The sequence below is a fragment of the Ovis canadensis genome, chromosome 12 (assembly GCF_042477335.2).
Source record: "Ovis canadensis isolate MfBH-ARS-UI-01 breed Bighorn chromosome 12, ARS-UI_OviCan_v2, whole genome shotgun sequence".
NCBI lineage: Eukaryota > Metazoa > Chordata > Mammalia > Artiodactyla > Bovidae > Ovis > Ovis canadensis.
Window position 1 is genome coordinate 75,863,065 of NC_091256.1, and position 27,013 is coordinate 75,890,077.

The 27,013-nt window shown below is 43.5% G+C and overlaps 1 protein-coding gene across 2 annotated transcripts in view; it reads right to left on the reverse strand.

Moving 5' to 3' along the window:
• The window catches only part of COLGALT2 (collagen beta(1-O)galactosyltransferase 2), a 117,168-nt gene that overhangs the window by 18,614 nt on the left and 71,541 nt on the right, over positions 1-27,013 (reverse strand). For both annotated transcript variants that reach the window (XM_069546274.1, XM_069546275.1), the window contains exons 3-7: positions 26,380-26,497; positions 24,362-24,496; positions 18,982-19,186; positions 12,270-12,389; positions 2,887-2,963 (exon numbers count right to left, since the gene is read on the reverse strand). In XM_069546274.1, coding sequence (XP_069402375.1) covers positions 2,887-2,963; positions 12,270-12,389; positions 18,982-19,186; positions 24,362-24,496; positions 26,380-26,497 — 655 coding nt within the window. The remainder of the gene's footprint in view (positions 1-2,886; positions 2,964-12,269; positions 12,390-18,981; positions 19,187-24,361; positions 24,497-26,379; positions 26,498-27,013) is intronic.

Sequence of the window (27,013 nt, forward strand, 5' to 3'; positions counted from 1 at the left end):
TGAAACAAGTAAAGAAAAAGAACTCTGCCCTTGGGAACAGCCCTTTAGGGAGAGTCATAAATTCCATATTACATGGATCTGAGGGAAGTCTTAGAGAGAAGACATGTACTGGTCCATGAAGTCCCCAAAATGTGCGTTCAGATTGTCCCCCATGAGGGCTGGGTCTTCCTGCAGCTCCTCGCAGTGGCCCTGAAACACCCGATGACCGCAGTAACACACACCTATCATGAGGCTGCTACTGGGAGCTACACAGATAAGGAGGCCGGTCTGATTATTCCCAGATTTAAGGAGACACAGAAGAACCCAAAGCCTCATGAAAGTTGTTACAGGTAATGAAGTGCTTTAATAAGGTCCTTTTCTACCAGTAGTAATAAACTCACTTTGCACATTAAACTAGTCCTGAAAGAGAGGGAGACTTCAGTTGCCAGCGAGAAATTCTGAATAGCATAGGAAAGCAGAAGCCTGCAGGAATAAGCTGGACAACACTGGCTTCATCCTAAAGACCCATCAAAATGACTCTGAGGAAGACATCTAAAGCTACGGGATCCAGTTCCCTTGTTTGTAAAAAGAGGGAGTTGAGCAATCTTATCTTTCAAGGCCAATACAGATTGAATTTTCTATAATATGTGGTTTATTATAAAGCTTGCATTATGTCTAGAATAAAGAAGAAGTCATGTCGTATAAGCAGGCTGGAGTTTTGACTTTACTGAGGGTTAAGCCATGGTTCACACAATCATTCTGAATGGAGTATCAAGATGTTATATGTTTTACCAGATCAAAAGCTGAATTAAGTAAAATTTCAACTCTTCCTTATAAAATATTCTCACTTCCATCCACTTACACAGCTCATGGAAAAGAACGGATGGGGGAGCAAGATGTCATCTTTGAAAAAATCATCCATCTGAATCAGAACAAAGTGGATTAGGTATATATCATGATTTTATTTATATCATGAGTTTATCTAACTGTGCAATTCTTAAAAAAAAAACCAACAATTTCTGTGGTAACTCTATTTGCCCTGTTACTTAGGATTTTATAACAACGAGTCGTGTTCATTTATATGTCATTCTCTTCCTGTTTAGAATCCTACTGTGATGGGAACACGCTCCATCTCCTGATTTTAAGGCTATGGGAAGGAAAGGGCATTTCCTCATGTGTACACATGGAGCTACCTGAGGTCACGCCAGGAGAGCAAAATGAAACAAAAAACGAACAGAAATACAACAAAAAGTCCCCTCAGACCCAAGACCTCTAGTCTGGGAAGACTTTGGCAAATAATAATCCTGTCCAGGGTCCTGCCAGGACAAGTGCAATAAAAACTGCAGCTATGAAGGGAAAACACAGATGGCTTGCTCATACTTAGTGAACAGTAAACAGACAAAAAGCCACCCAGCCAAGTGCACCCAGACACCCCAACAAGGCCACAGAGTACAGGGAAGGTTGAAAAAGCCCTGAAATCCCTTTTCCTACTATCCTATCTCTGTTCCAAACAGAGAGATGACTACCAGGGCTCAGGAGAGCAGAGTCCCCATGTCTGTATCTCCGCAGAGTCGGCCTTTTTCAGAAGGCTTCTAAAAGTGACCCAGTCCTTGCAAATGGAAGACCAGAGCTAGAAGATCCTGCTTTTGTCCCATGGTATTTGCTCTGATTTGATCCTCATTGGGATGTGTTTATACAGGGAAAAATGAATATACATAAAGACCCTTGGGTTCTTTTACCTGGAGACATGAGAGTTAGTGAGAGCTGTAAGTAATATGTGGAAGCCAGTTCAGTATCTGAGGTGGGCCAACCTTTCAGAAGCCCTGACTGTTTATAAAACTATCTACACTTTAATTCTTCTCTATTTAGTCTAATTCATCTCTATTATACTTAAAACCATCTAATCTCATCTTGCCCTCTGCAGAAATAGCATGATAGTTTCTAACTCCTTTCCAATTAATATTCATGAAATACTCCTTTCCATTTCTGAAATCTGACAACATATAAACTTTATAGAATAAACCCCAACTTCCAGTTCCAGCAGGAATTTAAGATGGCTGTACTTTGGAGACCCAAATGACATAGTCCAGGGAGATAAACAAGGCATTTTCATTCAGTGAATCAGTGGCAATGAGCATAGAGCACAAAGTTTGGCTTATAACATATCAGATTCATGGAAAAGTTCCATCATAGTTTGTGGATTCCCAAGGCACTGTCCCAGCCTCCAGATCATCCAGTTCCTGAACATGGATCAGCAGTTATGTGACATGAGGGACCCATGAAGGATTCAGTAATTTTGGAGTCACAATTCTGGTTCTGCTGAGCACATCACTAAGACAGGCATCTCGTTACATTTCTGCTCAATCGTTATACAACTAAAGTGTAATAATAAATATAGCCCTTGGAGCCTGCTACAAAAACAAATTTTAGAATGGGCTTCTTTTTTCTCTTTTCCTTTGTCCTCTAAACCCTGCCCTGCGATTTTTCCCATGGAAGAACAGCAAAGAGAAAATAAACCAAAAAACGTTTCAGAATGGGTTCCACTTACTCAGAATAAAGTTAAAGTCCTCTAATACCTAAAACATATATCTTCTTTACCCTACCCTTGAGTCTTGATAAAACATGGCAATATCTGCTCTTAGAAAATAATACTTTCATGCCTAATTAGTAACATCTTTCTGACTCAATGATTAATTCACTTTTACCATGATGCTCCTTTTTAAAGATAAGTGAATAATAATGCACAACAAAAACCGAGAACTTTTCCCAAGTTTCTTTTCAGCAGCCCACCTGATCTGGCTGACTCTTAGACATGTGCCCAGGCTTGTTGTTCTGATATAAACATATAAACATGATGTACACATGCTCACACATACAGGTGCTCACCAACACAGACACCTTGCCTACCTCATCAAATCCCATCTTGTCTGGATATTTAGGGACAACTGAGACAAACTGGGAAGGTTCCATTGGAGGACCGTCAACTGGAAGACACAAGAAACATACAGAGTGCTTTGTTAGTGAGAGTTTCAGAGAATAGCATCCTATTCACAGCCTGACCTCTGGAAACACAACCTGCATGGTCAGGGGAAGGAATAACTGCTCAGTAGTTTTCTAGAGTTAAGTGGCTACACAAGAACCCCAACGGTCACTGTGCTGGTTTTGAGAGCACTTGTTTTTATGCAGATTGCAACATTTGCTCCATTTCCCTTAAGACCTATTTTTAAGACTATATGGAGGATAGTTTTAAAGATTTTTATTGGGGTATAGCCGATTAACAATGTTGTAATAGTTTCAGGTGGACAGCAAAGAGACTCAGCCATACATATACATATATCCATTCTTCCCCCAAATCCCCTCCCATATAGCCTGCCATATAACATTAAGCAGAGTACCATGTGCCATACGGTAGGTCCTTGTTGGTTATCCATTTTAAATATAGCATACATGTGCATTCCAAACTTGGAAGGACAGTCAGTGTAATGATTAAGGGTGAAGTCTCTTGGAGTCAGATGATCTGGGTCTAAACTTTGGTCTGTGAAGGTCTGGAGCAGATAGATGACCTCTCTACGTTTGTTTTTTTCTTTGTGTGTAAAATCAGGATAATAAAAGTACGTATCTTGGAGTGTTATAAAATTTAAATGATACCTACATGCAAAGCACTAACCACAGTAAATCAACACAGTAAATGCTCAGTAACTCCCAGTTACTACTCACAGTGGCCCGTAATGAAAGAACTCAGAAATAGGCTAGACTTTTTCTAAAGAATGCTTTTTTTCCTATACATTTAAAGTTTTAAAACTCTGGGACTACTTTTTTTTTTTTTCTTCCATCCAGGCAGGTTTAGCTATAGGTACTCAAAAGACCTTTCATTTTAACATGAACAGGCTCCTCTGTTTATGGAATTCTAGTGGGTTGCCATTTCCTTCTCCAGGGGATCTTCCTCCAGACCCAGGGATCGAACTCACGTCTGCTGCACTGCAGATGGATTCTTTGCCATCTGAGCCACCAGGGAAGCCCCTGACTAACACACATCTCCAAGGGTCAGGCCACATCCCAGAACTTGGTACAGGGCTTACAAGGAAGTTTCCAGATGGGAGGGGTGTCACATCTCAAGTGATAAAAGTTTTCTTTATTTCATATTTCAAAAAAGCTTTATTTAGAGAAGCTTATGTATATGTTTTAAAGATTAGAAATAATATTGATTAAAGAGCCCAAGAAGATCTTGAAGATTTTTGTATACACAAAGTCAAAGTCCTCACTTGGTTTTCCTTGAAGACGCAATACAAGGAAAATGCTACATGAGAGCAGGTAAATGGGTTGTTTGAGCAACTATTGTTGATGGCCATTGCTGCTGTCTAGCAATATCCATGCCCCTCTATTTCAGGTATACGAAAGGGGCTTCTTCATCTTGAAGTTAGTCACGGCCATATGAGTTGCTGCTATTCAGATCTACAAACTCTCCTCCCATGTTCCCTACTCAGCCCCACCACAATGATCTTAGTAGCCAATGTTGATATGGAGAAGGCAAAAATTTGAAGCAGCCTAGAATGGGGTCGCACAGAGTCAGATATGACTGAAGCGACTTAGCAGCAGCAGCAGCAGAATGAGGTGCCAGAGAAGGCAATGGCAACCCACTCCAGTGTTCTTGCCTGGAGAATCCCAGGGACAGGGGAGCCTGGTGGGCTGCCGTCTATGGGGTCACACAGAGTCGGACACGACTGAAGCGATTTAGCAGCAGCAGCAGAATGAGGCGCCAACACGTGGAAATGAGATTTCAGCATTCTCTATGAGATATCCCAGCATAACTTCAGCTGTCCTGATTGAGATACTGTCCAAAGAATATTTTTTGTTTCACTCACCCTTTATTGGGATATTAAAGAGAAACCACGACATCCAGTTTCTCTTATGATCAAGTCATGTGAAACTGTAGAAACTAGTGAAACAGATTTCCTAAGCCAAACACAAGAGATGATCTTATTATTTCAAACCTGACCCTTACCATCACATTTCTATGAGTACACAGTGAGTGTGTATCTGTTTCCATTAGCAGCCCCCAGAACATTTTGGTTCTTCCTGCTCCACCCAACTCCATTAGTTTCTTTCAAAATCAACAAATGTTGATTGCAGGGTCACCATGTACAGGGTTAGGTTTTACAAGCAAAAAACCTTAACATAGCAACTCCTTCCCATTCATGTTGTTTGAGGAGCTGTCTAGCCCTCCCTCCCTGGGCCTTAGACTTCAGAGGAGGGTAAATTTTGGTCTCCCTGTTGGTCTCTGTTGGTCTCCATTTGGGTTGCCTGGCTTTAACGTTTCAGCTGAAGAGTCTGCTTTTAGCCACTTTGCTTCCATCAAACATGGGTAGTCATTGTGTGCACAGGACAAGTATCCCCCCAAAAGCCACAAGTGGCTGGTCCTGAAAGCCACCACTGAGCAGAAATATGAGACACAGGCCTGGGTTTTGTAGCTGAAGGTCGAGTTAAGCCAGAGGGAAAACCAGATGATATTAACTGGACCTAAAAGGTGACTAAGTGGGGAGAAGGGATGCCTCTTTGCTGTCATCAGACATCCCAGCTTCTGTTCTGGGTCATTTCTGACTCCATCAACCATAGTTAACTCCGTCCCTCATTGAATCCCTCCCTATACGCGTCCTCAGCGTACTACCACCAGGTGGGATGTGCCTCATTGGTGCCGGAATTGTTTCAAGATTTAGGAATAACAATAATAGCTATTGGTATAGTGATCTACTACCCACTGCACTCTGGGCTACACTCTTGATATATATATTCACATTTATTTAATCTTCACAACATGTTCCACAGGCCAGGCCCCTGTTTTTACAGATAGGCAAACAAAGGGTTAAATAACATGCTTAAGGTCACAGAGCTGATAGAGCTGGTATTTGACCCTAGTGAACCCTTAACTCCCACTCTACCCTGCCCCCAAAGCTAGACCTTGGTAGCCACTGGCCTCAAGTTGGCCTTGGGCAATGGGGCTGAGCTCACAGAAGCTCAGTTGGTAAGTCCTTGCTCCTGGGTGACGACCACTTGTTGCTCTTTCTGTCATCTACCCTGGAACAAACTCCACCCAAAGAACAGAGCGCCAGCCCAGTCATGCCCAGAAAAGCATTTGCAAGATCGTGCCAGGACCAAATCCTGACACTTCTTCATAGTTTCTCCTGGACTTCTTCCATGGCTGCAGCCACCACCCTAGCTCAGGTCCTCACGCACATGTCTGGGCTGTCTTAACACCTTTCAAATGGCACCCCACTCCAGCACGCTTGCCTGGAAAGTCCCATGGACGGAGGAGCCTGGTAGGCTGCAGTCCATGGGGTCGTGAAGAGTCGGACACGACTGAGTGACTTCACTTTCACTTTTCACTTTCATGCACTGGAGAAGGAAATGGCAACCCACTCCAGTGTTCTTTCCTGGAGAATCCCAGGGACGGGGGAGCCTGGTGGGCTGCCATCTACGGGGTCGCACAGAGTCGGACATGACTGAACCAACTTAACAGCAGCAGCAAACACCTGTATGCTCTTTGTCTTGCTCATTATAACTCATTATGCACACTGTGGCCAAAACAATCTTCTTCCTTAGGCACTTCTCCACTCTTGACCATACAGTCATGCTCGGCATTTAGGTGCTTTACAATTTGTTAAGTGATTTGTTAAGGATTTCCCTGTAGCTCAAACAGTATAGAATCTGCCTGCAATGCAGGAGACCAGGATTTGATCCCTGGGTCGGGAAGATCTTCTGGGGAAGAGAATGGCAATCCACTTCAGTATTCTTGCCTGGAGAATTCCATGGACAGGGAAGCCTGGTGGGCTCCAGTCCATGGGGTCGCAAAGAGTTGGACGTGACTGAAGCAACTAACACACACAAGTGATGTCCTAGTCACCAGGTCATTTTATCTTCACTTTTATTGGAGGGCAGGGTGTGCTGTTTGGGGCTTCCCAATGGCTGGTGGTAAAGAACCCGCCTGTCAATGCAGGAGATGTAAGAGACTCAGGTTTGATCCCTGGGTTGGGAAGATCCTCTGGAGGAGGGCATGGCAACCTACTCCAGTATTCTTGCCTGGAGAATTCCATGGACAGAGGAGCCTGGTGGGCTTCAGTCCATAGGGTCGCAAAGGGTCAGACACAACTGAGCAGCTGAGCATCCATGCTTGTACTCTTTGTCTTGATAGACGTAAAAACTGAGATCAGGACTCCCAGACAGAATCTTGCCCGAGTTCAAATAGTGAGTGACTGGCAGAGCTGGAACTCAGTTTTTGTATCTTTTGACTTCAGATGCAATATTTTAAACAATCTTTACATGACATTCTGTTGCCTCAAAATGTCATTACCGAGAAGAGGCACCTAAGCTAGCCCATTGCCTCATGCTGATTTGTCCAACCAACCTTCTCATGCCTCACAACCCATTTTCTACTATCCCCTTGACAAGATCAAGCCTCTGGGTATACGTCCCTCAATTTTCTATCCAACTCCTACTGTACTAAATGAGCAAATCCGTGACGGTGATGGTCAGTGCTTTTAGAAGTGTTAGCTGTTGTTTTTATATACTATCTCCACCCAATCCAAACTCTTCTACTCTGATCTCTAGAAACTCCGGTCTGAAATTCATAAACTCCCTGATATCTTCAGTCCCTTCACTTTTTCTGAATGTCTCTTTGCCTTTTTGTTTAGACCAAGACTTGGCTTTCCTTTGAGGTCACTGCCTCCCTTTCAGCTGCTGGTGTGAAAGCTGATCTTCCTCACGTCCTCCAACTCACTCCAACCGGTTTCTCTTCCATTCTTCAAAGCCCCAGCTTCTTTGAAGCCTGTTGCAGGGCTCGGTACCTCCCATTCATGCTCCCTCAGCCACTGACTCCCAGTCTCACTACCCCGCCACCACTCTTAGAAACAGCATCCACGCGGTGCTCCAACGCCAACAATCCAGCACCAGCGGTCATTCTTCCAGTGACCCACCACACTGTTCTCATCCATCACACCCTTCTTGTTCTCACTCCCGTCAGTACCCAACCTAGATTTCATGGTCTATAGCTCTAACCATCCCTTGGAAGGACCCTTCATTCTCTTCCACTGATCTTGCTTGGTAAAACTCCAATCCTGGTTCAACCCAACTGTTCTCTTCCCACCAAGAACGCTGAAGAGAGAAATTCACACTGTTGTGCGGACTGAGGGACTTCAAAATTACAACCACAGATGTCATATTGCACTCGATACTGCCAAATGATTCAATTATGCTTCCACAGTAAACTTACTTTCCCACTCTCTGAGAGGTCTATTTTATGCCTTGTCCTCTCTCCTGAAATCTTCAACATCTCTCTTGAGCTGATGACTGGATCACATATGTAACGGAGAAAACGTTTAAAGCCCAGTTAGACCCATCTTTCCCTTCCACATCAAACCCAGCTGCCTCTCTGCCTACATACCCTGCCTTCCCGTCTGCTACAGCATCCCTGTTCTATCTAGAACTTGTTTTCTCAAGGGCCTTAAATTATCTTCTTTTCTACATCATTAAATTCTCCCTGTGTTTTGGACTTTTCTCATTAGCATACAAACAAGTTAAAACCTGATCTTAAAAAAAAACTTAAAAGACAACACATGATGAAACAAAACAGCCTCTTCCCTTGATTTTTCACTCTCTTACAGACACTACCCTATTTCTCTATCTCCCATGCCAACAAGAGTCCACTTTCTCATCTCCCCACGGCTCTCTCTTCAGCCCACTCCAATGACTTTGTCCTCATCATTGCACTGAAGTAGTTCTTATCAAGGTCATCACAGATCTCTGTCTGAGAGAACCAGTGATCAGTTCCTTATCCTCATTTTACTTGACTTCTCAAAAGCAGCTGGTTCCTTCTTGAAATGCTGGCTGTTTGTCTCCCCACCCCCCAACTCCCCGGATCTGTCCTCTTCCTTCTCTATGCTCTCCAGCCAAGCAAGTTCACACTGTTCCATGGCTTCCAATATCTTTTTAATGCTGATGACTCTCAAGTGTCTGTTTCCAACGGGAGTCTCTTCCCTGAAGTCTAGACTCACATATTCAAATGTCTCCTAATCTCTCCATTCAGATGTCTAATATATATCTTAAGCTTACACGGCCACAACTTCCCTTCCAAGTCTTTCCCCATAAAGCCTCTCCAATTTCATTAAACGATACACTAGGCCAAACTCCTGGAGTCATCTTTGATTCCTTTCTTTCCTTCATGGGCTGCATCCAGGTCTCTGTAATTCCTGTTGGCTCTACCCTCAAAATATATCCCAAATCCACCTGCTTGTCATCACCTCCTGGCTACAGTTTGCATTCCAACCACCATTATTTCTCACCAGGAGAGATGTACTGGTCGCTTTACATGCCAGTATCCACACCACAGCATGAATGATTTATCTAAATATATAAACCACATCATGTCACTCTCCCTCCCCCAACCACATGGAATCCTATTACTCTCAGAATAAAAGTCTGAATTCCTTGCTGTGGCCACAGGCTGTGCATGGTCTAGAGAGGGTCGAGGACAGATTCCAGGGACTAGAGCAAAGGGATGGTTTAGGGATGATTCAAGAGCATTACACTGATTGTGCACTTTATTTCTATTACTATTACGTCAGCTCCACTGCAGATCATCGGGCATTAGATCCTGGAGGCTGGGGGCTCCCGCTGTGGAGGAAAAGAAGAGAGGGCTCTGGCCAGCCTCTCTGAGCTGACATCTACTTGGAGTCAAGACTGATAGTCATGCAATGGGGCTGATAAGGGAAGGCACATTACCAAGCATCGAATGGAGTCCTAATAACAGGAACACTTCAGTCTTTTGGAGTTGATGTCTGTTCTTTTATGTGCTCCTCTCAACCCTGCAAAGTCAGTGTTCTTATCCTTACTCCACAGATAAAGGAACTAAAGCTTTGAGAGGTTCGGTAAAGCGTCTGTCTACAATGCGGGAGACCTGGGTTTGATCCCTGGGTCGGGAAGATCCCCTGGAGAAGGAAATGGCAATCCACTCCAGTACTATTGCCTGGAAAAATCCCATGGACAGAGGAGCCAGGTAGGCTACAGTCCATGGGGTCGCAAAGAGTCGGACATGACTGAGCAACTTCACTTTCACTTTCTCTCTGCCTACATGACACAGCCTGAGTTCAAGTCTGTGAGTCTAACTTCATGATCAGAGCTCTTTGCGACACAGGTTTTATTCATTTGCTCATTGTTTCATTGTCTGGTCATGCATTCAGCAACTATTTGTCCGTTACCAAATATATATCAAGGACTGTGCTAGGTGTTTGAGATAGAAGGCAGTAAGATACTGCCCTTGGCCTCTGGGTGACTGATGTTTTGCAAACACGGTCCTGTGTAAATACAGTAGGAGACCTTGCTATTTAAAGGGATCTTCTGATGAATCTTTATTATTATTATTGCCCTTCTTACCTTCTGGTCCTAACTATGTTTCTTAAAAGAAACATTTCTGTTCTTCTCTGTGTCCCTGATTTTTAATTACTTCTCAAACACTTTAAATTCTGAGCCAGCCTTTTCTGAAACCATCCTTTTTATGGAAATTAGCTGAAAAAACTCACTGGACTCCTTTTCAGTCCCTGTCTCACTTGAACTTCCTTCTATATCTCATGTTCCTATTTTCTTAAAATTCTGTGATATCACATTATCTTGTTGATGAATCCCCACTTAACATCTTTAGACTTGATAGAACTTAAGTGTCAGATTCATCTCTCCATCTATCCACTGGGCGGTTTGTTTATTAATTCAACAAAGATTTGCTGAGTGCCTCCTAGGCAGCAGGGGATGGGTTATGTCTTGAGATTAACATTAAACAATGAATTTATTGCCTGGGGTTGAGGAGCGGGAAACAGATATGCACAGGCCACTCAAGGTTTTAAAATGAACTCATGATTTTTCTTTGTAAATGTCTTCTTAAATCTACATGTGTTTAACATTCCTACAGTCATTCCAGACACGCAAGGCAGAACTTAGAAGTTTCCCTCAGTCCCTCTTCTGCTCATCCACAAACCTTTGGCTAAGTCTTTTCAAGTCTATGTCATAAGGTTCATCTCTACTCTCACTGCTCCTGTCCTAGCTCAGATCCTCACCACCTTCTGCCTAGTTTACCATGTAATATCCAAAATCTTCACCTCTGACCTGAGACCAGCATCCAGTGCCCTAGGCTGCAGCTATACTTTTCTTACCAAGAGAGTGACCTTTCTAAAGCCAGATTTTAACCTGACGTTTCACTGCTAAAATCTCTTTAGAAGCTCCCTTCCCTTCAGGAAAAGTTCAGAGGTCTTTCTAACTGAGCTTCTGCCCACCTTCCAGCCCTGCTTTCCACCGTGCCTCCCCAGTCACACCCACTGCCCACGTACCCGCCTCCTACACGCTAGTGATGAATAACAGAGTTTCCCAGCAATGGAGTGAAGATTCAATTATGCAAATGTTCCCTCCTCTGCATAGCCATTTGGAAGATTCTCCCCCAGGCAGAGTATATTTGTTACTTTCTCTTTTAAATACCGCTGCACATTATACATAATAATTAGTGTAGCCCCTGATTATCAAGCATTTACCAGTTCTGACATCATGTCAGACCCAGAGGCAATATGATGCAGTGTTTAAGAACCTGAGTTTTGGAGATAGCAATATGGGCTCAAATCCCAATCTGTCATTTATTTAGCAGAATGATCTAGAGTAAGATACTTACATGCTTTACACCCCAATTTCTTCATCTTTAATAGGAGGATAATAAAACCCCTTTCCTTGAGTTATTATAAGGATTAATGAGACAAAGTACAAAAAATGTTTAGCATGATATCTGTTATATCATAAGCTATTATTAAGTTGAAGTTATAATTACTGTTTTTGTTAATATACTTTTTATATATATCATGGGGAATTGGCCCCCAAATCCTCGATGTTTTACCTTCATTTCACAACTAAGGAGGTCAGATTACTTGCCTAAAGTCATATACTTAGAAAGCAGCAAAATAAGAGTTTAAATCCATACCACAAAACACCACTATAGCCATTATAACATGGTATGAAATGGATTTACTGTGTACCCAGCTCTCCACCTGGATGGGAAGCTCCCAGGGGGAAAAGCTCCCTGGGGGCAAAGACACATTTCCATATTTGTATTTCACAGAAGGAGAAGTTTGAAATGAATGGACAAATGAACAGCTATGTTTCAGCCAAGGCAGACTATGAAAGTCCAGTCCTGGGAGAGCAGAGAGGCGGCTGATACGGACACGGACGCAACAGAACACGAGCCGCTACCACCAGCCTGGGTCACTCACTCATCGCTTCTGTCTGCACGTGGATGAGGTTCTCGACTTCCTCCTCCAGGGTCTGCTGGGGCTTCAGGGGGATGGGCAGGTAGCCGTAGTGTTCCCGGTTGCAGAGGTACATCTGAATGCCTGCGGACACGAGAGAGGGACAAAAGCAGCCAATCAGAAAACACACGTCTGGGGCTTCCCTGGCGGCTCAGGGGAAAAGAATCCACCTGCCAGTGCAGGAGACACGGGTTCGATCCCTGGGTGGGGAAGATCCTACATGCCACGGAACAGCTAAGTCTGTGTGCAACACGAATACTGAGCCCCTGCTCTACAGCCTGGGTGCTGCAACTACTGAAGCCCGCAGGCCCCAGAGCCTGTGCTCTGCAGCAAGAGAAGCCCCCACAGTGAGAAGCCTGCACACAGCAAATAAGAGCAGACGCCACTCGCCACCACTAGAGAAAAGCCCGAGCAGCAGTGAAGATCCAGCACAGCCGAAAATAAACAAGTAAATAAAATTCAAAAAAAGAAAATACACTTCTTCATTCTACGATGACCACTAAGGAAAAAGAGACCAGACTGTTTGGCACTGAAATTGAACAAGGAGTTGTTTCGGGCAGGGTGTGTAGACCTCAAAAATGCTCCTTTATTAAGAAAGTAAAACACAGTATTGGAGGCAAAATAAAAAACCTGGGCCACTCTTCAGCTCAGAGGAAATTGATATTTTCTCTCTGAAGAGAAAGCATCCTCCTGGCCTGGAAGGAACACTAAAGGCACAAAGGGATCAAAAAGGAGGCAAGGAATTCCTGTTCCAGAGAACAGAATGGAACACTGTAATCCATCTACAGGAAATAAAGAGAAGACGAGGAATAAAAGCCACATTTGATATGAAAGCAAACAGGAAAATCCCGTAAGGCTGACAGATTATTAAAGCTAACTCTAGGCATATGCAGAACAAAAAATAAAAAACAAAGGAAACTTAAAATTTTCCATGAGTCTCCATGGCTTGATTTCTCCTCTTAGCCCACATGGACTTGGAGTTGACCAACAGACATGAAACTTCTATAAAAGAGTCAGAAAGGGACAAAAGGAAGCCTGCATTTCAAGACCTGGTAAGAAGCTGTAGTATGACAATACCAGAATCATGGCACAGCCCTCTCGTTTTCAACACCCATCTTCCCTGCCCCAGCTGGCTAACTCCAAGAGTTACACAGAATCTTGGTTCAACCAGGGAGCTGGGGATACTGGAATCAAAAGGGCCTCAGAGAGATCCAGGAACTGACAGTCCTGACAAACGAAAAGATTGCTTAAGTAAATAGAGGAACCTGCCAAGCTCTGGTCCATGTGTCCAAGCTTCTGATTTGTTAATTTCTATAATCACCTGTGCTATCCAGACAGAGAATTACCTGCATAGAGACTTCTCTGTTTTGTGCAGATGACATTTCCTCCAGGCAGCTATGTCATCTGTCAAATCAGGTGAGGCCATCTTGTAGCATTAGCAGGGAAGAACAAAAAAAGAAAAGAGCCTCTCTCCTCCCCGTGACTGAACCCGGTTCCCATCAAGGCTGGACCAGAAAGTACTGTCACGTCTCTCGCCTTCACCAGGAGAACTCACTAGTGCTACTGTTTGTTGACATAAATGCTTCTGAGAAACTTCCAACTCAAATGGACCCACTTGCAAAGTTGTGATGAATTTAGGAAACAAGAGGGAAATGATTTAATGTTTAGGTTGCCTCTCGACCCTAATTAGGGAAATAATTTTACCATTCAACTTTCCAAAGCTTTGGTTATAAAGGAGAGATGGGACCTAGCCAAGCTATCCATCAAGTGTGAGGAGACAAGAAAGGCAGTTTCAGACATGCAAGGTCATAGATAAGCACTTGCCATCACACTTCCTCAGACAGTGACTGGATGATGTGGAAGGAGAAGAAAGAGGAGTGGGAGGGGCAGGGGAAGGAGGAGGAGGATTATTAAAAAAAGAAGATGATGACGCAGGACACAGTGAACAGGAGAGTCAATAAGAGAAGTGGAGATGGTCGCAGGCCCACGGCTGTGGCTCCTCTCAGACTGGAGGACATCTGGGAGCTCCAGGAGAATCTTCATACACGTGCACAAAGAACATCTGCTGAAATCTGACTGCTCTGAGAGGATGATTAGGGATTAGTTTTGGGTTGTATTAGCAATAATAATTGGAGAAGGCAATGGCACCCCACTCCAGGACTCTTGCCTGGAAAATCCCATGGACGGAGGAGCCTGGTGGGCTGCAGTCCATGGGGTCGCGAAGAGTCGGACATGACTGAACTATTTCACTTTCACTTTTCACTTTCATGCATTGGAGAAGGAAATGGCAACCCACTCCAGTGTTCTTGCCTAGAGAATCCAAGGGACGGAGGAGCCTGGTAGGGTGCCGTCTATGGGGTCGCACAGAGTTGGACACGACTGAAGTGACTTAGCAGCAGCAACAATAATAAAACTGAGCAAATAAAAGAGGCAATTGTTAAGTCATATATGAAAGGAAAACTACCCACAGTCTATAAATGGAATTTGGTTTGCATGATTATAAGAACAAAAACACTGATCATCGCTCTATCAGTATCACACAACTGTCAAGGGAACGGGGCGGACGTCCCTCATGGTCCAGTGGTTGAGAGTCCACCTGCCAATGCAGGGAACATGAATTCAATCCCTAACCCAGAAATATCCCACGTGCCATGGGGCAACTGATCCCACGTGCCATAACTACTGAGCCCGCACCCTAGAGCCCAAGCTCCACAACAAGAGAAGCCACGGCAATGAGAAGTCTGCAGACAGCAACTGGACAGTAGTCCCCAGCTCGCCGCAACTAGAGCAAGCCCGTGTGCAACAACAAAGACCCAGCACAGCCAAAAATAGTAAATAGTAATAATAAAAAGAGCACGGGGTGATGGGGAGAATGTTTTTGCATGGAGGGGGCAACGGGAGGGGACAGAACTAACTCTTCTTCAGTAGTAGAGACAATTTGCATGCATGCCCAGTCATGTCTGGCTCTTTGCAACCCTATGGACTGGAGACTGGCAGGCACCTCTGTCCGTGGAATTTTCTAGGCAAGAATACTGGAGTGAGTTTCCATTTCCTACTCCAGGGGATCTTCCTGACCCATGGATTGAACCCATGTCTCCTGTGTCTCCTGCATTGGCAGGCAATTTTTTTTTTTTTAAATTGCTGTGTCACCTGGGAAGCCCAATAGAGTCAATAGGTATGACCTAAAGCAAAACCAGAAAGTTGAGAAGTAGCATTACAGGAGCTCCCTGGTTGCCCAGTGGTTAGGACACTGGGGTCTCATCTCACTGCTGAGGGCCTGGGTTCAATCCTTAATCAGGGCAACTAAGATTCCACAAGCCATGCGGCACAGCCCCAAACCCCAGAAACTTCATTATAAGCATGCTATTCAGAAACCTGGATGTGACTCTTACACTTTTACCACCATCTGAAAGAGTGAAAAGTGTTGGGTCTTCTAAAAGGGGGAAATGGCACAGGATGATGACTGCTAATATAATAAACCAAGGGGGACTATTTGAACTTGATGTGACTATGTGACTGGATAGTTGGATAAGAACATTTGAAAAGGAAATGTGCTGATAATTACATAACATCAATAAAAGAATCTGGTATTCTCAATGAAAGCTAATTCTGGGGCAAACAACTTTCTTTCTAAAAAAGAATGGTGAAGGATACTATATACTGAAGGCCTGTACTTCTCTTAGGAAGGTAGAAAACATTTTCTTGTGCTCATATAGTATGTTAACATTGCAAGATTGATCTACCTACCTTTATCCTTGGTGATGGAAACTCAGAGTCTGAGAACCTGTGCTCTCCCTAAGGTCACCACATAAGTCATTAGTGCTAAACCTCTGTCCCTAAAAAGCCAATGCCAAGTATCTCTCCATGTGCCCAGGGTCTGGAAGCCGAGTCTCAGAACGAGTAGTCACTCTGGACTGCCATCCCTGCACACAGGAGGCACTTTTGCTCACTGCCCGTGATGTGCTGGAGCAGCTCTGCCTGCCCATCACCCACATCCTTTGCCTCTCTGACTCACAGCAGACATACGGTGGATGACTGGCTGGCGCCAAAGATGGTTACTGTGGCCACGATACACAGCCCAGCTCACTGGCCACAGAGGGAGGTGAACTCCCGACCCTGGCTTCATAGGAGCCACAGAGACTTGCCCATGACCCCTGTGTTCTCTTCTTGGGCTGGATGGGCAGCCACACCCCAGCACCCTTGGATTGCTCCTCTCATTCATCACCCACGTGTGGCAATGTCTGGAGTCGGAGGTGAAAGATTAAGGTTCAAGGTTTGTGGTTAGATGGTCCTGCCTGGGACATGCGGACCTTCTCTTTCCTTCTGGATATTTACAAAATGATAGTCCAGTGAATGATCCATAGCTGGGGAGCTTCATAAGAGTGAGAACAAAAGAATATAAATCATCTTTCATCTTATTCTTTCAAGAGAGAAGGGAAGTGTTTTGCGTTGAAATTAAGAGGGAAAGAGCTTAGAAACACTCCATGGGCTGTGCAGGACTTGAGGCTCATTGAAGTCTCATCTAAAAATACTCCAAGCTGAGTAAAAGTGCTACCTTAGAACCACATGACTGTCAGGAAAGCTCTGTCACTCTCCCAAATGACAGTCATTCTTTCTTGTCTTGACTCCTGCCCTGTTCACAGTTTATACCACTAATCTGACCCTCAGCCTTCACTGCTTCGTAACTATTACTTATATTTCCGCATGTAAAGATCTTACCTCCCTAGCTGTCACAGAGCCTAACACAATGCTAGGTGCAGCAGGAAAGCCTAGAGGACTGATCCTCTCCCCTTGCTTTTCTGCCTCTCCTCTCCCCACCTGAATTACCCAACAGCTCTGCACCTCTGCACCTGCTTTCAGTGTCCTGGGGAGGCCCACAGGAATCTGACCAATAAAGCATGAAATCTAAGCGGACAGCCAAGCAAGGGACATAGCTGAAAAATTCCTATCCAGCCTGTGTCATTCTTCCAGCTCCAAATCCAATTCTTGGTTTAAAAGATATATCATAATAATTTAGTGCCTGGGTCACAATAATGCCTTGTGCAATGTTTATCAAGGAGGCCTTTGTTAGGCATGGATGGTTATTGTAATTGTTAATAGCTCACTTTCTTGAAACATCCTTATTTCAAGCTCTTAAGCCAAGGCACTGGCACAAGTTGAAGGATTGGGAAGGCCTTTAGTTTGCTTCCATCCTGGAGAAATCAGAGCCAATTGCAGACCATGTGGAAAGAAGCAGTTACCATTAACCTTGACACAAGGATTTTCACAAAAACCTCCAATCTACATGAGGATAAGAACCTTGCTTTTGCCCTGACACAGTCCTATAAAGTGTCTATACCTGGCCAAAGAGTCTAAATGGCTCTAGCAGGCAAGGGGGAAAAAGCCAGCATTCCACATTTCCACCAAATATTCTCATTTCTGCCAAATTTACAACTGATGAGTGGACACCTATGGCTTCTAGGATGGCCTGATGGGAGCTGTAACTTGAACCTATATTAATATTCTCACCTGCCAGCAGCCTGCCTCAGTCACCTACGGTCTGTAGATGATCCCATCCAATTTGACTGTATGGCCACATGAATTTATACACCATTCACCTGGTTTCTAAACTCACGGTTCCAAGTGGTTAAGTGACACATTCCTGGCTCATTGATAATGGGAGCCGCCCTCTGTCAGGAAGGTCTGAATGATCCTCAGAAAGCTTTGCTTTCAAGATATCATGTATCTTCGTGTTGACCGGCTTTAGTGAACTATATCCTCTCTGATTGCTTGTGCAAGTGACACAAGGGTAATAACTTATTTTCCTACTGGCTTGTCTTCCTCCAAATTCTACAAGGGTTCACGAAAGAGTTAAGTCTGGCTTTGTTTTTCCTTCCACGAGGACTGTGGCAGAGACAGCTAGCTGCCTCCCAAAATCTGTCTTCTCCTGGTTATAGAGAGAGAATCGGGGCTCTAGACTGCACAGAATAAAGACAATATTCTGAGCCTCCCTTATAGCTAGGAGTTGTCTTATGACTAAATCTGGCTATTGGGCTATGCAAGGTAAGTGATGTGTTCAATTTTTAGATGGTACCCTTTCGGGACAGGAGAGTGCCCTCCCCTCTCTTGGGTCACTTGATGACTGAAATATTACATCCATAATGATGAGACATCTCAGATCATATGATTAAGGGGTTAACACTTCAGAGAGAGTGGAGAAACAACAGAGAAGGAGCCTGGGTCTCTGACAACTTTGTGGAACACAGTCACTATACTGGCTCACTTATTTGAAAAGAAATAAACAGTCATTTTTTAAGTCTGGGTCTTTCCAGAGTGGTTCTGGACCTCTGTCACAGTTTTCTAATTAATAAAAGGACTTCTTTAATGAGCAGAGAATGCAATTGCACCATCAAGAGCCAATCACTTGCCTATGGCCACGATCACCACATTTTTTTAAAAAGAGAGACTGCATTCTTGGGTAGGGGCCAGCTCTGGCTTCTGGTCATTGGTGCTCACGGAGACAGGAACCCAGAGGGTGCTGGTATGGTTACTGCAGATAACTGAGTGCCTCCAACACTACCTCAATAGGAAGCCCATTTCCTTACTCAGAGTGTTTTATTATAAAACGCACAAAACAAAGGAGCTGGTCATTTGCAGCATCTCCATGGTGGCAATACAACATGCATACAAACAGTACCTGCTTGCCTGCTGGAGAAGGCAAAGACGATGATGTCATCAAAGGTCCAGGTGTAGTCCTGGTGCGGGGGATAGAACATCAGCTTGGCAGAGGCTTCCTTCCTGAGGTCAATTAGGAATGTGGAGTGAACCATGGGGACCGGAAAGCAGCCCAACCGCTTCCATTCTCTAATCTGAAGATAGTCCGGGGTCCGTTTATAGAAGCCCTGGAAGGAGCAGATGGGTGGGTTATTTTCTCTGATCTGAGGGCTTCCCCTTTCCCAACCTTCCATTAGGGGGACTCCTAATGGACTGTAAGGAGATCCAACCAGTCCATTCTGAAGGAGATCAGCCCTGGGTGTTCTTTGGAAGGACTGATGCTAAAGCTGAAACTCCAGTACTCTGGCCACCTCATGCAAAGAGTTGACTCATTGGAAAAGACTCTGATGCTGGGAGGGATTGGGAGCAGGAGGAAAAGGGGATGACAGAGGATGAGATGGCTGGATGGCATCACTGACTCGATGGACATGAGTTTGGGTGAACTCTGGGAGTTGGTGATGGACAGGGAGGCCTGGCATGCTGCGATTCATGGGGTTACAAAGAGTCGGACACGACTGAGCGACTGAACTGAACTGAACTGAATGAACACCAGTACCAATCCTGGAGCAAAGTCACCTTCTCTCTTCTTTATCTTGGCCTATGAATTTCCAACTGAGCTTAAGAAATGCTACTTACATTTAAAAAAAAATCCTAAAAGGGTCTTGTTATCAGAAACAGTTGTGGTTTCAGCACATCTCTTCATTTAACAGCTTCATAAGAATATACTTTATACGATGTCACTGAATATGTATATGACGTCATTGAATATATGTATATGACGTGTGAGCAGTCAGAGGTGGTTGAGCAGAGCAGTGGAAAGCACATGTTCTGGGATCTGGCTGCCTGAGTTCAAGTCCTGCCTCAGCTGCTTACTGCATGAAGGTGTTGGTCAGGCCACTCAGCCTTACTGGGTCTATTTCCTCATTGTGAAATAGGAATGATGGCACCATCGACTCCATGGGGTTCTCTGTCAAGTAAGGAAAAACCTGAAAAATGCTTAGAATAGTGCCCAGCACCAAGAGAGCATCAATAAATATTGGCTGTTATTAAAATTACATTACATTGGCTGATTTTTAAAATTTTTAATCCGAATATAATTGCTTTACAATGTTGTGTTGGTTTCTGTTGTACCACAACATGAATCAGCTAGGTGTTGTGTGTTAGTCACTCAGTTGTGTCCAACTCTTTGTGACCCCATGGACTGTAGCTGGCCAAGCTCCTCAGTCCATGGGGTTTACCAGACAAGAATACTGGAGTGGGTTGCCGTTTCCTTCTCCAGGGTGAATCAGCTATATGTATACATATATCCCCTCCCTCTTGAGCCTCCCTCCCACCCCCCATCCCACCCCTCCAGGTCATCACAGAGCCCAGAGCTGAGCTCCCTGTGTTATACAGCAGCTTCTCACTAGCCATCTATCTTACACATGGTAGTGTATATATGCAGAGAAGGCAATGGCACCCCACTCCAGTACTCTTGCCTGGAAAATCCCATGGCCGGAGGAGCCTGGTGGGCTGCAGTCCATGGGGTTGCAAAGAGTCAGACACAACTGAGCGACTTCACTTTGACTTTTCACTTTCATGCATTGGAGAAGGAAATGGCGACCCACTCCAGCGTTCTTGCCTGGAGAATCCCAGGGACGGGGGAGCCTGTTGGGCTGCCGTCTATGGGGTTGCACAGAGTTGGACACGACTGAAGCAACTTAGCAGCAGCAGCAGCAGCAGTAACAGCAGCGTATATGTGTCAATGATACTCTCCCAATTTGCCCCCCTATTCCTTCCCATCATGTCTCCAAGCCTGTTCTTGACATCTGTGTCTCTGTTACAGCCTTGCAAATAGGTTCGTCAGTAGAATTTTTCCAGATCCCATATATATGCAATACTGAATATTAATATATGGTATTTGTTTTCCTCTTTCTGACTTGTTGTTTAGTTGCAAAGTCGTGTCCAACTCTTTTGCAACCCTATGGACTGCAGCCCACAAGGCTCCTCTGTCCATGAGATCTCCCAGGCAAGAATACTGGAATGAGTCACCATTCCCTTTTCCAGGGGATCTTCCCAACCCAGGAATCAAACCAGTGTCTCCTGCCCTGCAGGTAGATTCTTTACAGCTGAGCCACCAGGGAAGCCCTCCTTTCTGACTTAACTTCACTCTGTATTTTTAACTAAACATGCAGTACCTAAACATATTAATGGGGCCTTCTTCCAATGCAATGATTTATTCACTATTCTGGTGGAGCTGCCACTGCTACATGTTTTTTGGGGGATTCCTCTTTGAAAGTTCCCTCTGGGCAAGTACACAGGACAACCAATGCCCTTACTCTGTGGTTCTGAATACCCTGGTTTGGAGTAACCCAGCTTGCTTTCCCTCCAAGCTCAACTGTTCATTCAACAAACATCTCCTGAATGCCTATTGCAATCCAAGCTCTGTGAGATGCTGGAGACAGAGCAGTAAATCGACAGTCCCAGCTTTAGCCCGTACGGGTGCAGAATCCACTGGAGCTTTATACTCCAGTGGCACCAATTACGTAACTTGACTATTGCCAAAACTCAAATCCATTCCAGAGAGGATGAAGATGAGTCTCAACAAAATATACTTTAAAGCATGTGGAAGCTTGGAAAGGCATTTTTAAATACATTTGAGGCAACAGCAGGCTCATGGAACAAGTGTAAAACTTCACAGGGCCAGGACTCTGAAGGGCACGATACCCAGCAGTTGTACAAGTTCTCGCATATTCCTTAATCAGTCACATTACTTTGGGGTCACACTTGCTGCAGTGGTGTCCCTACCCACACTGTAGGCACTACAGCCTCTTCTCTAGCATTTCTTTTAGTGTCCAGACTAGTGTTCTAGTCTAGCTAATGCTCAAACTGACCACGTGATAAGGTACAAGGGGATCACAAAAGAAGCCTCAGAAGATATGTGCCTCAGCATCATCATAACCATCTAGCTGATCAATCTTACTCTATGCTTCACCTCTTCGAGCCTAAGTTTCTCCTCCAGAAAAGATGCGGTAAAAACTGATCTGTTGATCTCCCAGGGTTGTAGAAGGGATCACATGTGATCCAGTCTATGAACATACCTTGGAAATTGTAATGCATCAGATGAAGGATTATTATTCTCACAATTTTTTTGTATTAGCCTTTAACAAAGATTACTTAACATCTTTCAGCTTACTAGTATTCTTGCAAGGGATAGAAGAATTTTTCCAAGGGATAAAGGGAAAACTGGTTCTTTAGAGGAACTGCCTAGGAACACACGCCAAATGCAAAGTTCTAGGCTACTTCAGAAGGATATTCTCAGACTGAGGAGCTTGGAAAATTCATGAGGATGAATCACAGAATACCCTGGGGACAGGGAGGAAGGAAGCAGAGAAGGAAGGAGAGAAAGAGACCTCATATGCTTCCTGCAGAGAGGTGGAGGCAACAGATGCGTCTCTTTTTCCACATAAACTGAATATTGTCGGTAATCACTCCTACTTAGTGACCAGACATAACCGAGGTCATGTTGTTTTGAACGTGTTTAAAGGCACTGGACACCAAGGCTTGACTTAAGCTTATGAAGTCACTGGCTGTTTCTGTTCCTGCCCTCGCAGAAGCCTGACTGAGGACGACAGAAAGCCAGAAACAGACATAACTAAGAATTGCCCCCCAATTGCTTAGATTTTAATTTCACTGTGCAAAGTAAGTGAGCTTTTAATATTAAAGCAAATAAGACAACAGAAACCGGAAGGCCACAGTTATGAGGATAATCCGCTCTCCATGCTGGTATCAGTGCATGACTCATTAAAAACACCCTAGAGTGCTGCTGCCACGTTAAGTGCTGCAGATGATTAACTGAGAATGTATGAACTTAAATTTAATATAATATCTTCTCCTCAAGGAACTAATTGGCTTTTATAAATATGAACTTAATGCGTCCCTAGAAGAGATGTGGATACCATACATTCAAAATCCCTTGGAACTGCAGGAAATATTTGTTAACAAAAGAGCAATGCCCACTCCAGTCGAGTGCAAGAGCCAAGGACTTAAATTTTCAGGGAGTTTGCAAGCCAGTTGTCATGTTGATAGTTTAAAATCTGTACAAACAAAAGTCATGCTAACACCCACCATTCTAAGTAAACCACTAACAGCAAGCTTTGCATGCGCTTAATAATTATATCAAGTGACCACACTTCAATTGACTTAACCTTCCCCTCAGCTTAAACAACATTTGCATGGTGGGAGTACTGACACCATGAAAGCTGGCAAATGCTGCCAATCAGGGGTTTTCCCTACAGAGAGCCACCACTAAGTATTTGCCAGCACACCACTGGCCTCGTTCTTCATCCAAAACCAAACCAAATATAAAACAGGGACTGAAAATATAGCTCTTTGAGCATGAGAACACACCTAAATTACACTTTTTCCCTTAGAGCATCTTTAGCCTACATTGATATATATTACATTGAACAGTTTATCTCTCTTAATTTATTAACTAAAGAATCAGAAATACAATCAGCCATAAACATTCACTGCAACACCTCTCTAGACTTTGAAGATTTTTACAATGGAAAAGAGAGATGATGGAAATTTAAAATTTTGTTTTTAACTTAAATTTTGTAAAAACATCTACCACAGTAGTTCCAATTATTCAGTTTCTTTGGAAATAAATTTGGCAATATATCAAGGGTCATTAAAATGTTTAATACTCTTTAACTCACTAATTTCACTTCTTAGAAGCTGTCCCAAGGAAATAATACTAAATATGAAAAATTTTATGCTAATCATGATGGTTATTATAACAGTTAAAAGTTGTAAATAACTTAAATGTTTTTAAACTAAAAGAAAGGCTAAGTAAATTACATAATAGCCACTTGATGATATAGTTAAAAACATGTAATCTATTATCTATGATGTTAGAATAGGAGCAATTAACATGATTTTTTTAAAAAACTTTTTTTCTATTTCCAGTTTTTTACAGTGTTCTCACGTGAGTTTTAATGACCAAAAATATTTAATTTTTTAAAAATCTCTGAATCAGGGAGAAGAAAAGTACAAATCCCAGTAAGCTTTATTGGTTAATTTAAAGCTTCTAATCCTAAACTCATTAGAATAATGTCCTCACAATTCATTAACACAGAAGAGCTGTTTGGGTTCTGGCATTGGACATGGGTTTACCTCCTTTCCTGAAAATCCTTGCTCTAGTAACACAATGACATGTGTGTTTCAAGGGAGAAAATCAGAAAAAGATTCATGGGGCTACTGCTGACAGGTGGCTGCCTTGTTAAAACTCATAACCTTAATTTGTTAACCAACAGACTTGCCTGAGGTGTGATTCCGCACCAGAAATTAGAGTACAAACCCCGAGACTCCAGCATCGGGGCCACAATGGTTTTGTTTTCTGCGATCAGTAGATTGAGGGTCTGTGGATTAGTCAGGAAGTTGTCAACATCTATAAACTAGGAAAAGAAAAGGACAACATCAGATGAAAAGGTACTTTTCAGTAATGGGTATAAGAGTAACCTAACACTTGCCAAAGGAACATGGAAACTTGCCCTGACCTACAGAACCAGCTCTCCATGTTTTCCTTATGGAAACCCCTTGGGGCTGGATAGCCTTCATTTAGGCAAAATGTATCCCATCTAACTTCCACGTGTTTAGCTCTGCATAAGGCACCAAGTAATGAATTGGTATTATCACTGGGCAAATACTAGACTGGAACTCAAGCTACACCTTGGTAAATATAAGATATGAATGGCTCTCAAGCCCTTAAAAGATTCATTCGCATTTATTGTGTGCTCGTTCTAAGCACAAATGAACAGACCTATTTAGGTTGTCTATAGTAATGTCAGACTGGCCCCAAATGAATCCATCTACAATTAGAATTTTTTGTTTAAAGTATATTACATACTAGTGAAGCTATTTCCCATTCTCATCAGAAATTCGTGTTAACACATTTGTTTACAGGGACAGCATAGCAGTTTCTATTATATAAAATAATCACACTGCACTTAAAAATTTAAGACGGTAGAGTTTATGTTATGTATATATCCCACACACACAGAAAGTAAAACCTCAGAAGCTTTCATTCTTTTGATAGTCAATCTCTTTACTCAAAATTTTGTGGCTCAGCACTTGTACACTTCAAAGACATTTAAACAGCTATGCAATGTTAAATATCAGCACAACTGAAACTTCTATGAAATTATTTGTATTGAAAATGGGTGTGTGATAAACTATTGTGCTGATTTCTGTTGTGATTGCGAGGCTGAGGGTGGTCAGAGAACAGACGTCCATTAGTTTTATGAAACGTCACTGGCTTTGTTTTGTTGGTGGTATTTCTAGTGTTGTACTGAAAAAGGTTTGCCAAAATAATTAAATGGATTTGTGGGGCGCACACAGAGGAAGAACTTGGTTGCCACAAACTTGTGGAGAAAGAAGACTCTGTCAGTTTTCAAATGAGAACAGGGACTGCGGCTCCTTACTGCTCAGGGACCTGTCCTTTCCAATGGAGACCCAGGTTCCTGGAGGACAAGGATGGGACAGAACATGGATTCCTAATCGTCAAGGCCAGCATGTTTCTGGACCACTCTGCAAGTTCTAAGGAAAGTAAAGGGGCTTCTTCATGGAGAGAAATTCTCCAGGAGGGTCCAGCATAATTAGGGGCAACTAGGAAACCAAGCAAGAGGTACTGGTCCCCAGACACTCAGGGGCCAAAAGGAACAGCATTTCAGGGCTGCTAATTTGACTATTTTTAAGTAATTAATTTCTCATATCCCCGAAACTCTTCTAAAGAGTTTTTCTTTAAAAAAAAAATTTTTTTTTAATGTATTTATTTGGCTGTGCCGGGTCTTAGCTGTGGTGTGTGGATCTTTGATCTTCGTTGGGGCATGCAGCCATGCAGGCTCTTTAGTGAGATCTAGTTGACCCTCATGCTGCAGTGATCAAACCCGGGCCTCCTGCACTGAGAGCTTCGAGTCTTAGCCCCTGGACCACCAGGGAAGTCCCAAGAAGTTAAGATCTTTCATATTGCTTTACCCACAGCATTCCCTCTGAACTAAAAAGATTTAGGGTTTTTCATGTTTACTACAATAAAGAGATAGAATAATTTAGGAGCTTATTTGCTTACTCACTTAAAATGCATGTGAGGAAGGGGTCTGAGATGAAATCCAGGTCTCACGATATTAAGTTCTCCAGATTTTTTCTTGTGCCTTTATTAGAACATTGAGGAGGAGAGGCCTAAAAAGGGTCATTTGATTGCTCCCACAGTCCTAGATTATCGACAATTGCTCTGGACCCATTCTAGATAACGGCTGTCAAGAAATTAAACGTCTGTTTTTACCAGAATGTAGTCTGACCATTTTTCCCTCGCAGTTCGAAGGGCTGCCTGTCGTAGTTTCATCACGTGGGCAAAACGAGAGGCAGGCCAGTGCTTTGGTCCAATTTCATCAGGGTAAGACCTATAACAATAATAATTATGATGATGATGGCTAATAATTATTGAATGCTTATATATTGCAGGCACTACGTACTAATCCATTTTATCTTCCAGTAGTAACCCTAAGAAGTCAATGCTGTTATGGTTATCATTATCCCCTTATTACATATAAGAAATTGGAGCAAGGAGAGATTAAGTAATTTGCTGCTTCCCATACACAGGAATCTTTATACGAAACACTGCTGCTGCTGCTGCTGCTGCTGCTAAGTCGCTTCAGTCATGTCCGATTCTGTGTGACCCTATAGACAGCAGCCCAGCAGGCTCCGCCGTCCCTGGGATTCTCCAGGCAAGAACACTGGAGTGGGTTGCCATTTCCTTCTCCAATGCATGAAAGTGAAAAGTGAAAGTGAAGTCACTGAGTCGTGTCCAACTCTCAGTGACCCCATGGACTGCAGCCTACCAGGCTCCTCCATCCATGAGACTTTCCAGGCAAGAGTACTGGAGTGGGGTGCCATTGCCTTCTTCGATACAAAACACT